At 31.1% G+C, this 15,636-nt stretch overlaps 1 protein-coding gene across 10 annotated transcripts; it reads left to right on the top strand.

Annotated features, from left to right (window-relative positions):
* Positions 1-681: 681 nt before the first annotated feature.
* Positions 682-10,891, top strand: LOC105143450 (uncharacterized). Of its 10 annotated transcripts, none has more exons than XM_087416317.1 (5): positions 682-1,168; positions 1,478-1,588; positions 1,648-1,783; positions 3,169-4,750; positions 6,132-10,891. In XM_087416317.1, the coding sequence occupies exons 4-5, from the start codon at positions 3,169-3,171 to the stop codon at positions 10,709-10,711; spliced, it is 6,162 nt and encodes a 2,053-aa protein (XP_087272443.1). In that variant the 5' UTR covers positions 682-1,168; positions 1,478-1,588; positions 1,648-1,783; the 3' UTR covers positions 10,712-10,891. The 10 variants fall into 10 exon arrangements, with proteins under 10 accessions (XP_087272443.1, XP_087272445.1, XP_011050101.1 ...); XM_087416319.1 differs by having other exon boundaries at positions 684-1,168; positions 1,682-1,783; XM_011051799.2 differs by lacking the exon at positions 1,648-1,783 and adding an exon at positions 1,289-1,406 and having other exon boundaries at positions 700-1,168.
* The last annotated feature ends 4,745 nt before the right edge of the window (positions 10,892-15,636 follow it).

Below are 15,636 nucleotides of genomic sequence, written 5' to 3'. Positions count from 1 at the left end.
TATATAGATAGATAATTGCATAGGAGACGTTATCAGACACTATTAACATTATTTGCATCATTCTACCTTCGTCATGAGTTCTGAAGAACCAATCATCCGCGGCGGACACGTCTCGTCTCGGGTGCTTGTATATTTTGAAGTGTTGCCGACTTATTGTTAGATTGTGCCTTGATAAACTTAAAACATACAACTGTCCCACGGTTTTGAACGATCCGTCCGTTCGTCCGACGTCCTGACGCACGTTCATGCAGCGTGACGACGCGTGACGACGTGTGACGTAGACGCAGGCGCCGCGGTGTCCGGGCGGGCTTCGCCATTTTCGCGGGCATCGTATCATCTTTTAGCTGCGTTCGGTAATGCAAATTTGAGGCAAATCGGAGTGCTCTTATATTATAGCATATGTCACGTGTACTGTAAAAAAAGCACTCCGACACCTCAAATTTACATTGTCGAATGCAGCTTTTATTTTTGTGTACTTTAAATGTGATCTGATCGACATCGTTTATAATTTCGGGAGACGGGAATTCATTAATATAAAAAGACCTTTATCGTCTATTAGTCGTAAAAGGACACAATTAGCGCTAACGATGCCTTTCTAAATGTAACTTATGCGAAGCACTCTACACTGCACTGCATCTTTGAAATATATATAGATATACATATACAGAGTTGGCCATATTCGACGGAAAGATGTTTTTTTTTTTCAATCATGGGAAACGTCGTTACTCGATCTAACATCTCTGTCAAAAGTTACAGTGTTTGCCAGATCTTTCCGTCGAATATGGCCAACCCTGTATATATATATTGTATATATATTTTATATTATATACAATAAAGATCGTAAAAAGAGTTTCAAAGATTCTCGAAAAGTATCGAAATTGATCACGTGATCAATGAATCAGTTCAGTTCGTATACTTTCGTACTGACGCGCATTAATCAGTACTGACCGTACAAAGAGAAATTTATTCATCTTTTTGTGTTTCATTTCTCATACCGAAAGTACAACTGTAAAAATCACATCATTTTTCAACGATATATATTAACAATTTGTCTCACGATTAGCCATAATCGGCATAAGGTGACGAATGTGCGGAAGGCATCATAACAACAAACGAACGAACGGCGAAGCAGATTTGTACGTTTTGGAGAAAACGAGAAACGAGATAGGTAATTCAAATTAAAGTTATAATTGAGCGACGGTGTATGACGATAAATTCGACGCGATTGAAATCCGAAGAGGACAACGTATCCAGACTTTGATAATGCATCATATGTCGTCTTTTCCAGTCGTCGTTCTAACCTAACCTAACCTAATCTCTTCACCCGCGCTAAACATAGTCGGTAACTCATCCAAAAATTGTGCTACGCTTGAGATCTACTCCAATACGAACTTACGAGGCCGGAAGTACGATTTGTCGCAAACGACAAAGGAATTTCGGAAATTCCAGAGCTTATCGTGTTCACCTTATGTCGTAGACGGAACGTGCGAGGAAGCAGGAGAAAACGCCACGGTTGGACGCAGTTACCTGAGTTAACCTTAACTAATCTCAACTAATTACGACTACATACGTCGAGCAGTTTAAACAAGTGAGTGAAGACAGCAGTCATTTTTCTTAACTTTATTATTTCACTTTCGATTTGCGCAGTGTGCTTTTCTACTACGTTCTACTGCCTTTTAAGAATAAAACTCTGGAAATATGTTCGAGTCTGATGTCAATCAATGTCAATATGAGATAATACAGTAATGCATGACTTGTCGTCGGCGAATGGAATCCTTAGCGAGTTAGTTTCAAATTAATTTTTGTCAATTGATAGTGATTAAGTTATTAAACTAAAGTGTATAACTAAAGTGTATGATGTTAGATCCTTGGAAATAACAAATAGAAGCCAATATACACTTTCAGTACTGGAAGTATATAAGTTTGCTTTTTATTCCTGCATTAGAACTTTCTCTTTCATCATATATCAAGTATTTTACTTTGTGTTCCAAAACTATTACATTAGTTCAGCTATAAAAAGTAGACCTTATATTGCAACATAACCTGGATTTTTTCATTTTTTAAACGGAGCATTTTAAATGCATCTCTTTCAATTTAATATACAATTTGCCGACATCTTTTATATGTTATATAAAATTATAATAAAAAGTGTATATTAGTTGCTTCCAATTTACACATTTACATTTACTGATTCTCAGATAATTCTCACTTGTGACATCATAACTTAATTGAATGGACATTCCTTTTGCATCTGAGAAGTGAAATTTAACTGAGTTTTTACCCACAATTTGCATAAGCTCAACACTATATGCTTTACTCTTTAAAAATGAGGTTATGTTATCTGTGTTGTTATATGATAAACTTTTCACCATAGAAAGCAAATAGTGACATCATTAATCTGAGTTTAAAATACTCGGATCACTTTTGACTAGTTTCACTTGTGTATAAATGGAAAGTAACTATTACGGAAGAGAACAATATTGAATATAATTTCTTTTACATATAAGATTCTTATTAAAAATATAGTGTTACTCGTTTTTATGCAAATAGTTTAGTTGTATTTTCATCTATTCCAGTCTAAGGCCTATTTTCACAATATATGGTTACCTAAAGATTAAAGATTACCAACAGAGTCATCAACGAAATTCATTCATGAATTTCTCGGTTATCTTTAATCAAATATTGTGAAATTGAACCTAATTTATAAATATATTGTCAAATATTTTATTCGCAAATTAATCCAGATTGTCAACTTATATCAAATTACTATTAACTATTAAAATGTAATTGAAATCAATATTTGTAATAAGTATAATAATTAGAATAGATTAATCAATGTAAGAGTAACTAAATTCTGTGTAAAAATAATTCTATATAAATACAAAAAAGGTTTTGAATAAATACTATTAAATTACATAAGATTCATTGGAGAATAGTGTATAAAGTTATATAAAAAGTAGATTATTCAATTCAAACTCCATAGAAAATCTTTCTTTGTCTCTTTTAATGTGTTCTAAAACAATATTTTGTCTGTGTATAAAAAATAAAATCTATTTTTGGTAAAAATTACTATATTCAATAATTTTAAATAAAATTTAATAACACACTTCATACAAGTTATTCTGTATATTTTAATGAGCTTCATAATCCACATTAAATAAATTGCAGATGGATATCTCCGATGAAGAACTGTTTGATGTAAGACCAAGTTGTAGTACTACGAACGTGACAGGAACAAGAGATTTAATGCAGGATCCAGTACAAGAGAAAGATTCCAATAGTATCTTAACTAAAAATATTGCAGTAAAACTTACACGTTTACAAAGTGCAAAGGAAAAAAGAGTAAAAAAAATATTAAAATCTAAGAGAAGAAATAGATGGAGACATGGTTTGTTAAATGGGAAGTTTTCTAAAAAGAAGAAAAAAAAAGTTCCTTCTTCGAATTCTCAGCAAGCATTTCGAAATACGAAATCTGTTACAGAAGCTATATCGTCAGAAGACAGAGGAAATGAACAAATAAATACACACTTGCATAACCAATTGTGTCAAGGAGAATTGTATGAAGATGCTCAGCAGAATGAGCAAAGAGTAAGTAATGTTGCACAAAACAAGACTGAAAATTTTAATTTATCAACGTGTGAGACGGAGGAAGAAGATTTGTGTGTCAATGTAACTTATGCATGTGCACGTACTTTACCTTATAAATTTTATCGGAAAAACATCATACCTAGTAGTGTAAGCACAATAGACTATTGTGATTCTTTATCATCAAGTAGCAAGGACACAGAATCGAGTTTGCATAGTAACCAATCCAATCTTACTGACTATTTATCTAAAGACACAAGGATAACGAACACACTGATTCGTTTAAGATTGAAGCTTATGGCTAAAAAAATGAAAAGAAGACTGAATGAATGGAAATTTAAAAGGAAAAGTGCATATAGCAATAAATATTCGTCTGACAGTGAAATAGAAGAGCAACGTGTATCAAGCAAAAAACGTCGAAGAATAGTATTCATGGAAGAATCTGATAGTGAAAATGAAACTGTAAACAATATGATAGCAATTAAGGACAATAATCGGAGTGAATCTCATTTATCTCTTGAAAAGATTGATACTAAAAAAACATGTATACAGTTTAGCTCTCCAGCGAAGGTTATTTTAACAAAATTAGAAAAAATGGAAGATGAAGATGTTATTAAGTGGCGAAAGAGCAAAATAAAGTCTTCAGATATTGCATCTGAATCAGTAGAAGAACAGTTAGAGCGACGAAAGTTGACACGAAATTTGGTAGCTTCAGACTCTCAAAACAAATTAATTTTGCCAACAGCAGATTGGTTTTCGGAAACAGATATTCCTAAGGATTCTGCATTTACCAATAGTTACACTAATAAACGAAGATATGCAGTAAGGTTAAAGTTGAATAAGCTACGGAAGAAATACAAGCTGTTCAAGAAGCCTAGAGTTCTGTTAATAAAATTGGATGCTTTACAATGTTCTTCTAAAGATGGTAGATATTCAACGACCGAGGTCGAACGTTTAACAAAAAAATACCTAAACTTTGTGATAAATTCCGTTTCCAAAAGTAAACCTCATGAACCAACGACGTATAAACATTTGCGCTTACAAAGCATAATGGGCGCAAATACTACTTGCATGGAAGGTCATAGTATAAACTCTAGTTTATCCAGGGAACAAGGTATGAACGAAACCCTTAAATCATGTTTCATCGAAGAAAATTCAATAAAAGGTATGACTCTTTCTTTAAAATAATCTTACTTAATTTTATCTTTTTATAATTATTTTTAAATTAAGAAAAATAATCCTATTTTTGGTCAAAGCGAATGCTTAATAATACTAATATGCAAATTTAATATGCAAATATCTACATTTTTTCTTCAATTTTATAAACTGTATCGATTCGGTTTGTTGCGAGGGGATAATCATTAGCTGAAATATATTACAGATTACATGATTTTATTTGATTTCATATGATTTTATCTGATTACAAATAATTTTCTTCACTACATATGAAATTATTTGGTAAAATAAATGATATACACAATGATTTCTCGTGATTGCATATGTAATTGAGAGAAACGAAATAGGTATGGCAATTATAAAATTGACAATTTTTACAATTTAAGTATTTATAATTAGTTTTACAAAATAATAGCAACTAAAATAGTACTGAATACTATAAAAAATATAGTCACGATAATATTGTAGCTACTATTAGTTGGTAGTGAAATAATGACTCAACTACACTGAATAGTTACTTTTGGCTTTCATGAAAATAGATATAACAATTACATTTTTCTAGTTTTAGACAAAAACTTTTTTTGTATAAAGCACTCTATGTCATAATTATTATTGAAGTAACTTTAAGGAAATACATTTAAAATCTTTTCTCTAAAGTCGCTCAGTACGAGCAGTACGCGACATTGTTATCAGAGGGACATAGTAGAGTTCAGTTTCTTTTAAAAAGAAAACCATTCATAAAAGACGCAGCATTGGGTTCGAATTTGGAAGACAAAAATAAATGAAAAATGTTACAAAAATAAAATTTGTAACTATGTATTATAAAGTTTTAATAAGAACAAGTAAATTAAGTGAATTAAGAAAAATAATAATATTAATCATTTGTAATTGATTAATATTATTATATTTTATTATATTACATTTATCAATGTTACTATATTTTCGTAGTTCATTTAATTTGGTATTCTTATTAGAATTTTATTATATGTACACACATACGCACGCACGCACGCATGCACGCACATATACTTGAGACGTTATTTAACTACAAATTTATAGTTACTGATATGATTTTCTTCTTTAAGTATGGGATTATACATGAGGATTTCATATCATATCATATTTGAATTTTATAATGATTTTGAGGATATCGCTCCATGATTACATTAAGTTACGCCTTTAGTATGTTGGATTTATGTAATCTCAAACTGAAGCTGAAATATTGTCTCAATTTGCATATTAGTATTATTAAACATAAAAATCCCCGCTTTAACTAAAAATAGAATTAATTCTTCTAATTAATTTATTCTCGTTGATCTAAAACTTCATAATAATTATTTAATATTATTTTATTTTAATTTTTATTGCAGACATTCAAACCACAGAAAATAGCGGAAATGCTCCATTTCAGATTCATCAAAAACTCATTCAAAATCATTGTAAAACTTCATCGTCAAGAGCATCCGAAAAGAAGAATAGTACTTTGTCACGGAAGCGTTTAGAACTATGGCGAAGCGCGTTTCGTTCATTAATAACGCCGGAAAAATCACAAAAGACAATCGCTTCTACATCGAAATCAACAATAGAAACACTCCCCATTCCGCGAAGCTCATCGAAGAAATCGGTGATTGCAGTATGCGAAAGTGTTGTCACTTTAGCTTCCGCATCTACGTCTTCCATGAAACATACAATACCGGTCGGATTTTCTTCAAAACTTATTTCGCCGAACAAACAGACAAAAGATTCAACAAAGCCGACAGAGTATAATGATACATTTAAATCCAAGTCATCCATCAGCAGTAAAAATCTTCCAAGTGACGCAAATGTTGATAAAATCATCTCTAGAAGTGATTTAACTCAATCTAAAAACGACACTGTTTCTAAAAGCCCATGTAAAAATGCAAAAGTGACAGACAATGTTATTACATTAGACCCTTTTTTAAATTCGAAGAAGAAGATAGAGATGTCACCGAAATTACATAAGGAAGCAACCAATCTTAAATTGTCAACTAATGATAAATCTGAAAAGTCAAAGATCTTGAAAAACTGTAGCGTTGAACAATTATTTCAAACAATACGACAAGAGAAAAAAGAGGAATTACATAAGTGCATTGCGTGTGGCTCGTCATTTGAGAATTATGATTTGTGGATGAAACATTTGGCTAACAATTTTAATACAACACATATGAATGTGAATTATAAATCTTCCTATGCATCAAAATGCATAAAAGCCTCGCTTTTAAAAATTATGAGCAAGGAGAAAAAATTGGAGAACTCGAAACCATCGACATCGAAATGTTCTTCAATTAATGATGAAAGTAGCTCACATCAATTAGATAAATCCGTTGTTAATTCCGATATGGAAAGTTCATCCTCTTCTTCCTCCTTGTCATCATTGAAAGCCATCAAAATGCGCCATAAACAGTTCAAAGTGTCAAAAAATAAAATGAAAAGTAGATCAGCTATGAAGTCAAAATCTAGTCAAAATTCATCAAATGGAGCGAAAATTCCAAACTCCAATAATGTTGAATGTAGCAATTCAACGAACATTAGAGTAAAACAAAAAATAACATGCAAGATTTGTTCAAAGTCCTTTGATACCAATCAACAACTTTTTGAGGATATGGCAAAGCATATGCATAACGATTTCCAGAATATGCAAACAGCGATCGAAAATTATATTATTTCTACACAAGAGTCTAACAAGACTAACGATCAAATCTCCAATGATATGGTGAAAAATTCGATAGAAGCAGCTGTGGAAGAGGTTGAAGCTAGAAATGATATCGATAAGTCAGAAAAGAATCAGCCAAAAAATATAAACGAATCGAGTGCGGAGAATCTTGTGAGTTCAGAAATATCGCAACAAGATGCAACCAAAGAAAAAAACAAAATTTCGAACTTATCAATGGTAGAATATACTATAGAGCAAGAAGTAAAAGAACAGTCGACACCTGCAACGAATAACGTCGAACAGGAAGTTGGCAAAACGCAGTGCGCGGAGAAAGAAAATATATGTGACGCTGGACCATCTTCAGAACTTCAATCGGAGAGATTCTTTACTATTTGTGAGTGCCATAAACCCAAAAACGAAACAATTGAGGCGTTGGGATCGAACATTTACATCGAAATAGTTTTGTTGTGTACCACTTGCCAGACAATATTTCGAGGCTTGGAATGCTTCGAAGTGCATTGTACGAGTTCTGTGGATGGCACGCTCTGTAATAAAAATCGACTGCAAGGTAGAAAGTCCAAATTACTCTGTGTCAGCTGTCAGCAGATATTGAACTCTCTTCAGGATTTGTTGCAACATCTAACGATGCATTCTCAACTTAATCGCAGAGGCACGGTGACATTTTCTTGTAGTACATGCAAAGTCATCTTCTACAGTTTTGGACCGCTTTTCGAGAGCCATTTCCAAAATCATGAGAAGAACTCATTATTCCTGGCTAGCCGTCTCTCGTTTCCAAGGCCTTCATATATCAGCTCAAAACTTATCAAGTTACCGGCGACAGACATACCGATAGAACAGCTTTATATGCAAATAGCCGATTATGTGTGCCAACATTGTAGAATGCCTTTCATCTATGAACAAGATTTGAAATCACACAAGGTGATTTGCGAAAGCCACAACGTCGAGTCTCGTATCGGATCTTCGGATGGCAAGACCTCGATCACCCCCAGCAAAATACCAATTTTGCTAATATGTGGATTCTGTAACAAGACGTTTTACAGCAGGATGTCTTTTGAGCTGCATTCATTGGAACATACGCAGAAGCGAGAGGTACACTTGCATTATACTTGTGTAGCTGTTACTGCTGTAACGAAAGTATATATCTGCAAGGTATGCACATCTATGTGGCAATGTTTGCAGACCTTCAGAGAACATTGGCGGACTCACAGTGAGCTGCGGGCGGAATATATATGCTCTCTCTGTCGTAATTATTTCCATAGCGTTGAACTGTTCCAGAAGCACGCGCTCGTGCACAGAAACAACGAGAAGAAGCAGATGCCGATCACATGCGAGGTAATCTATCGCGACATCAGTGATCGGAATTCCAACATAAATTCGCAAAGAGACACTATCATAAACGAATTACCTTATATGAATTTAAGTTATTTCGACAATAAGAAAAATTTCGTTGATAAAATTGTGAATAATAAATCATGCGAATCGCAAAAATCGACTCGTTTACTGCTGAAAAATCTCACGAGTGAGAACCGATCTACGCAGTCATCAATACATTCCAATAAAGAAGCACAAGCAACCGGAAATGTCCCGCAAGTTCCGGTACAAGTTCCCTCGTCCAATTTCCTCGTCGCAGTCACGCAATCAGAACCAAATAGCAATTTGGGGAATCTTTGTGATGACTCGGATGAGGACCTAACGATAGTGTTGTCGGAAAGTGAAGAAAGTTCAGCATCGAGTGGAGTCAAAAGAAATGTTGATAGTATGCCTTCCACTACGCCAAAAAATACGAAATCAACGACGTCCGATTCTGCCATTATTAATGGGCAAATGCGATGTTTCAACGATATGACTCCGATCGCAGCATCTTCGAAGACTTCGAGCTACGTAAGAGAAAGTACAAGTTTAAATTCCCGAATTAGTGTCATAACTCCGATAGAATCCGAGAACACGCAGCTGAAGACAAATTCGAGAGATAACAATACCCTCGAAAGTAGTGTAGGTCGCTCGGTGTCGTCAATGGCGAATTCTTCGAGAGAAGACCTCAACGAATTGTTACCGAAAAACGTCATGAGTTCTGTGCCTAAGGCTTTCTTACGTGTGAAATCTTTGGCAGAGCTAACAAATACTCCACCAGAGAAATCCTTATGTCAAATGTGTGGCATGCCATTCGAGTCTCGGCAGAAATTGAGGACACATATGTTAACACACATTCGACCTCTCCAAAACAAGAAAGATGACCAAATAACTTCGCCCGATATACAAATCTGGCCAGCTAAACCGACGTTTAATCCTCAAGTAGCCATGCCCACAACATCAACTCAGGATTCCCTCTCTTCTACAATGACTCCATCCGTTACCGTGCATTCGAATACATCTACAGTTGCCAATTCTCGACAATATCAAGTGATCGGTGTGAAGCCATTGTGTTCGATGAAACATAACGCGAACGTAGAAACATCAAAATTGAAAGAAGCGTTATATCAAGAAAAGTCAACGTGTGTTTCGTTAAACAACGTCGATACTACTTCGCAGCAAATCTCGCAAAAGACAGCCTATCATCAAAACTTGCCGCCTCTTGTCAACTATCCATTAAACAAATCAATCCAATCTGCCCAACAGCATCAGAGTACTGGCACTGTAGCTGTCAGACCATTCTTACAAACTTATCAAACGTCTAAACTACCGCCACCATCATATTTGCAACAACAACATTCGCAGCAATTACATCCACAACTGGTGCATCGACAGAAACAATATCAAATCCAACAGCAACAGCAGCAGCAGCAGCAGCAACAACAACAACAGCAGCATAAATTGCAACAACAGCCACAACTGCAACAACAGCAGCAACAGGTACAACAACTGCATCAGCAATCGCAACACCTGCAACAACAGTTACAACGACATTTACAATTACAGTTACAATTACAACAACAACAACAGTTGCAGCATCAGCAACATCAATCATTACAGCAGCAGCAACAATTGAATATTGACAATAATGTTATGCATTACATAATATCTAAGACAGACATGTCTTATCAATTGCACCCCACTAACCTAATACCAACGAGCACGGATAACGTTATGCTCGTAACTGTAAACACAATGCAACAGGTCTCGCAAAATCCGGATCGTTACATTTGTATATATTGTCCAGGCTTTGAGTGTGGTTCGGTGCAAGAGTTTGCGTTGCACGAGCATTCACCGAAGCATGAAGCTCGTAGCCGTTACAATAACGTTACTTATTTATCTTGAACGTAAACTATAGATGATAATTATATTTCTTGAAAGTTAGAAAATGATTAATGATATTAAGGAACACAGTCACTCTTCGATGAACATATAGATTCTAATTAATTAACATTAGAATCACATGATACTGATGTGACCAAATTTCAATTTGCCGATCTGTAAATAAATGCATTTTCATCTGAACAGAGAGACATTTTTATTATTTATTTGAATTACAACAGAAACTTAACAAATACTCTTATATGATCTATTTTTTCGGTAAGTTCTGTAGATATGTTATTTAATCCTTTTGTTTAATTTAAATAATTTTCTTTTCGATTCAAATTTTTAATAAAATTTTTGCTTTTTTTTTAATATTTAGCATCTTCGGTATTAATATTATTGTCGATAAAGCATTTCAAGTCTATTGATTGGCTCCAAAGAAAAAAAAGTTATCTTATCTCTCTATCTTATAGTCAATTAATAAACTTAAAATTTTTGTCGTACGACAAATATAATACAAGTCTTAAACGTCAAGTAGCACGATATCGTATTGACTTTTTTCCTACTTGTAATAGATGTCATTGTGAAAAGAACTTTTTTCAATATGTGATATTATTTGTTATATGTCATTCCTCGTAGCATTTTCATTAATTTGTTTTATCATGCTCATGCATTCTTTTCATATTTCAATATGTTTATTAATAATTAGCAGTTCGTTAAATTGATGATTGTTCTTGTCGAAATGTAATTTAATTGACTGTAGTATTTTGCAACTTGATACAATTTGATAGATATAAGAATTTCTCGTTATCATTTTCATAATTTTCATCGTTTGTGTAATCTTTATCAGTCCTATATTTTATTTTATCATATTTGTAATTAATTACTATTTCTCATATTAAACTATATTTTTATTCACGCAAACTATATTAAGCATAATTATAACTATATTAAGCAATGACATTTTACACTTGATCTCGTTCAAGATACAGGATAAAACTTTTTTTTTTTTTAACAAAATTGGTGTTTTATATATGTATATACATACATGTAGTTCTTAACAGATGTCAAAATTCCATAAAAAGTCATATAAGGATATATATTTTGCCATATTTTGTGTTATTATTATTATTATTATTAATTATTATTAATTCACTGTTATTAAGACTCCTAATTACTGCAGCTATATTGAATCGTAAAAACAATTTGAAAATAAAATGATAAGATCGCTTTAAAATATTTGTAAAAATGACGAAAGCTGTCCTTATCTCCCCTGCCAGTAAATAAAGTGATAAGAGGCATGTAAAGTACGCGTAACATATTTTCACTTATACGTACCTTTTATCAATTTTTTATCAATTTTTTACTGACTATGATTATTTATTGACTTTCAGGGGGATAAGTACACAGTTTTTATCCATTTTTACAAATGTTTTAAAGCGATCTCATCATTTTGTTTTATCCAAATTATCTTTATTTACAAATGCCACGTAACAAAAATTAATGTCATTTCTCGCTTCCGACGTCATGGTTCAATGTGACTGTTCATCTTTCTGCTTTTTATTTCCACGCGATTAATTAATAATAGGACATAAATATATTTTACGAAAGAAAATATTAGTATGATTGCTATTAACAAGAAATTGAATGGTCTTAAATACATATCCCAAAGCATGTAATTCGGAAACGATTTAGAGATCGTTTATTTATTTAAATTGATAGAATAACAATTTATTATTATAATTAGATGTTACTAATTACAGATGAAGATCTACTATGTACGTTTTCCTATATCCAGTTTCTAATGTCATTAACCTTTAATTGGTGACGTCAAATTAACTCCCTATTACTAGTGGTGATGTCAAATTGAATCCGTGTCATTACTGTGATATTTTTTTCACTATCCGCTGCTGCATTCCTCGTTCTACGCAGTTTATTAGTTCTCAACCGACTGTGAAAGTTGAACATATATTATGTTTTTCCTTCTTTTGTTATCAAATTACGACATTAGAAGTTATTAGTAACTGATATCGCAGAATTTGTGTTTACGCTCAATGTTCCGGTGGTAGAAAACTTATAATTCTCTATTTGTGTCCGCTATATTTTTGCATCCAATAGATATGTATCAATATTTAATTTTGTCATCACTATTTTTTATAATAATCATGATATATTAATATCAGAGAAATATGGTTCTATTTAAGAATACATCAAATTGTCGACACATCACTAGTGATATCAAGAAAAGAAGAAGTTGAAGAAGAAGTCACTACTTGAAGGTTAAAGAAGATAAAATATAATTTAATATATAATTGTTCATAGAAAAAATATAGAAATAGATAATAAATTTTTATTATCAACAATTGTTTAATAAATGATATAATATGTCATAAATATTAAATTTTTAAAAAAGATTAAATTTTTGAATTAACTTTCTGTAACCAGTACTGTATTTTACGATTGTTTATTTAGCAGCAGAGCATATTTTGCAAAATATGTTAATATTATCAGTTAACTAATGTTAAATTTAAAGAATAAAATATTTAAAAATCTACATGTCAAAAAATACATAGTTACGGCACTATATGCAACAATGAAAGAATATTTTTAGAAGTATAAAGATTTGAATTAGGATTTAATTTCAAATTGCTAATATTCTTTTCTTGTGCAATACTGTATATGTGTGTGTGTGTGTGTGTGTGTGTGCGTGCGTGTGTGTGCGTGCACAAGACAAAATGTTAGTAATTTAAAATTAATTTAACATATATATATATATATATATGTGTGTGTGTGTGTATATATATATATATGTATATGTATGTATGTATATATACATATTAAATTTATGTGTTAAATATTATTCTTTATATGTATATGTGTTTGTGTATATATATATATATATATATAAAGAATAATGTTTCAATATAATTATGAATTTATTATTAAACAAAACGAATATTTCGAAAAATGATTTGAATAATGAAGATACATTATCCAAAGTATACAATTATAATTCTGTTGTAAAGGGTGTTTTTTTAAGCCCGATAGAACTTAAAATTGTAAAAATTAACACAAAAATTAAATTATAATCAAAAAATTTTTTTTAGTCGAAAGATCAATGCATGGCATTTGAAAATGATTTCGGGCATATGGCCACCGCGGCTGTTTAATTTAATTTTTTGTTTTATTTTTTACAATTTCAAGTTCTATCGGGCTTAAAAAAACACCCTTTAGTTCCAAGAGTAACCAAATGTTACAACATTTTGCAATCGATTCTAAAGCATAGAATCGATCACCTTACTTTCATTTTTTACTCCTTAATAAAAAAAGCATCTATGTTACTCCAAGATAAGACTTTGCGATATCTATATACTTTTTTAGAAAATACATTGCGGTTAATATCAAAATACATTATCGCGATTTGATAATGCTATTGTTATGCAAGCAAGTTCGATAATGAGATTTTAATGATGTATCATTTTAAATTTCCTCTTTCAACGTAAAAAAATTTTAACAATTTTAGAAAGATATTTCAAAATTCAGCAATGAATTATAAATGAAAGATAAATAGAATAAAATAGAATTTATTACACTTTAGCATTTACATAGCCAAGAAGGCAACTTGATTTATATAAATTCCTTATCCACACTCATCCTTCCACACTGTCAGTACCTAACTCTAAAAATAAAAAAAAGATTTTCTTAATATTTTTATTTTTGTTTCTTTGAATATCATAGTATTGTATATGTTGCAAATGAGAGATAAATATATAAATTGTTTGTCAACACTGTTATTTATTCCTATTGTATCTTTTTCAGTTATTTTCAATATTTTTGTATTTTACAATCATCTAAGTTTGTTAATTTATTATCGATTGAAACATTGCATCAAATGGTAATCTTGTATTAAGTTTTTGCTTTACTTCAAAATTTGTCTTATTAAATTTGTCTATTATTAAGATTTCATTTAATAATGATGATTATAATTGTTTTTTTTTCTATTTTCTAAAATTGAGTACGGAAAAAAGTAATTTTATCTTATCACATTATACTAACAGTATTAGATATAATATCGTTTGTCACTCATATTGATAGATTATAATAGATTAATTTCTAATTAATTTAATTATTAATAATGATATTAACAATTATCATTAATATTTTAATGATACATATTTTTTGCGAATTTTTTTATCAATTCTGATTTTAAAGCGAATAAGAATAAAAATAAGATATATGATAGATTATAAACTAGTTGATTAAATTTTATACAACTATTCTAGTTAGGTCATTACCAAGGTCATTACCTTAGTCCAAAGCATTATTATCATTATCATTATCATAGCATTAAGAAAAAGAATATCTTACAAACTTTTTAGAATAACAACAAACAACTTGCGCTAATTATACTGTTAAATTTTTAACGATATCGTTTGTTACTATTGAGATATTTTCAGTACGTTATTTTAAATTTTTATAATTGTGTAAGAGATATTATGCACTTTTTTTTATGCGAATGAATATTATTACATGTTCTGTATTCATAAAATACAGAAAATGATTGTGAATTGACCAGTGTATTTGTCTATATTTAGTATTTATCCTAAGTATTTATCCTAACTGGAATAATGATTCATAAAAGTATTCATATTTATGTAATTATTCCGAACATGTTTTAAGAGAGATGTTATAGGATTCTTATGTTGAGAGGAATGTATATCACATTCAGTTGATTAGATTTTTACTGAAAAATGATCATGTATAAAGGACTTGCAATGATCATATAATACGTATATCGCATTCATATTTTGAAACTTGAATTAAATTTTTATTTATATTTTTTATGTTAAATTATTGTTTTTATATCAAATTTATTATAATTGAAAATTTATATAATATTCTGTCAGTCAGAATTTCTGTGACATCTCTAATAAAACATATTAAAA

Source organism: Acromyrmex echinatior, chromosome 2 (assembly GCF_024713525.1).
Source record: "Acromyrmex echinatior isolate Ae372 chromosome 2, ASM2471352v2, whole genome shotgun sequence".
NCBI lineage: Eukaryota > Metazoa > Arthropoda > Insecta > Hymenoptera > Formicidae > Acromyrmex > Acromyrmex echinatior.
Note: the sequence above shows the minus strand (reverse complement) of the source record. Positions and strands in the feature narration are given on the sequence as shown.

Excerpts from the sequence above, each read along its gene's own strand:
- LOC105143450 (XM_087416317.1), top strand. The coding sequence starts at position 3,169 with ATGGATATCTCCGATGAAGAACTGTTTGATGTAAGACCAAGTTGTAGT. Across the intron at positions 4,751-6,131 it reads CGAAGAAAATTCAATAAAAG|ACATTCAAACCACAGAAAAT; the intron begins GTATGACTCTTT and ends TTTTTATTGCAG.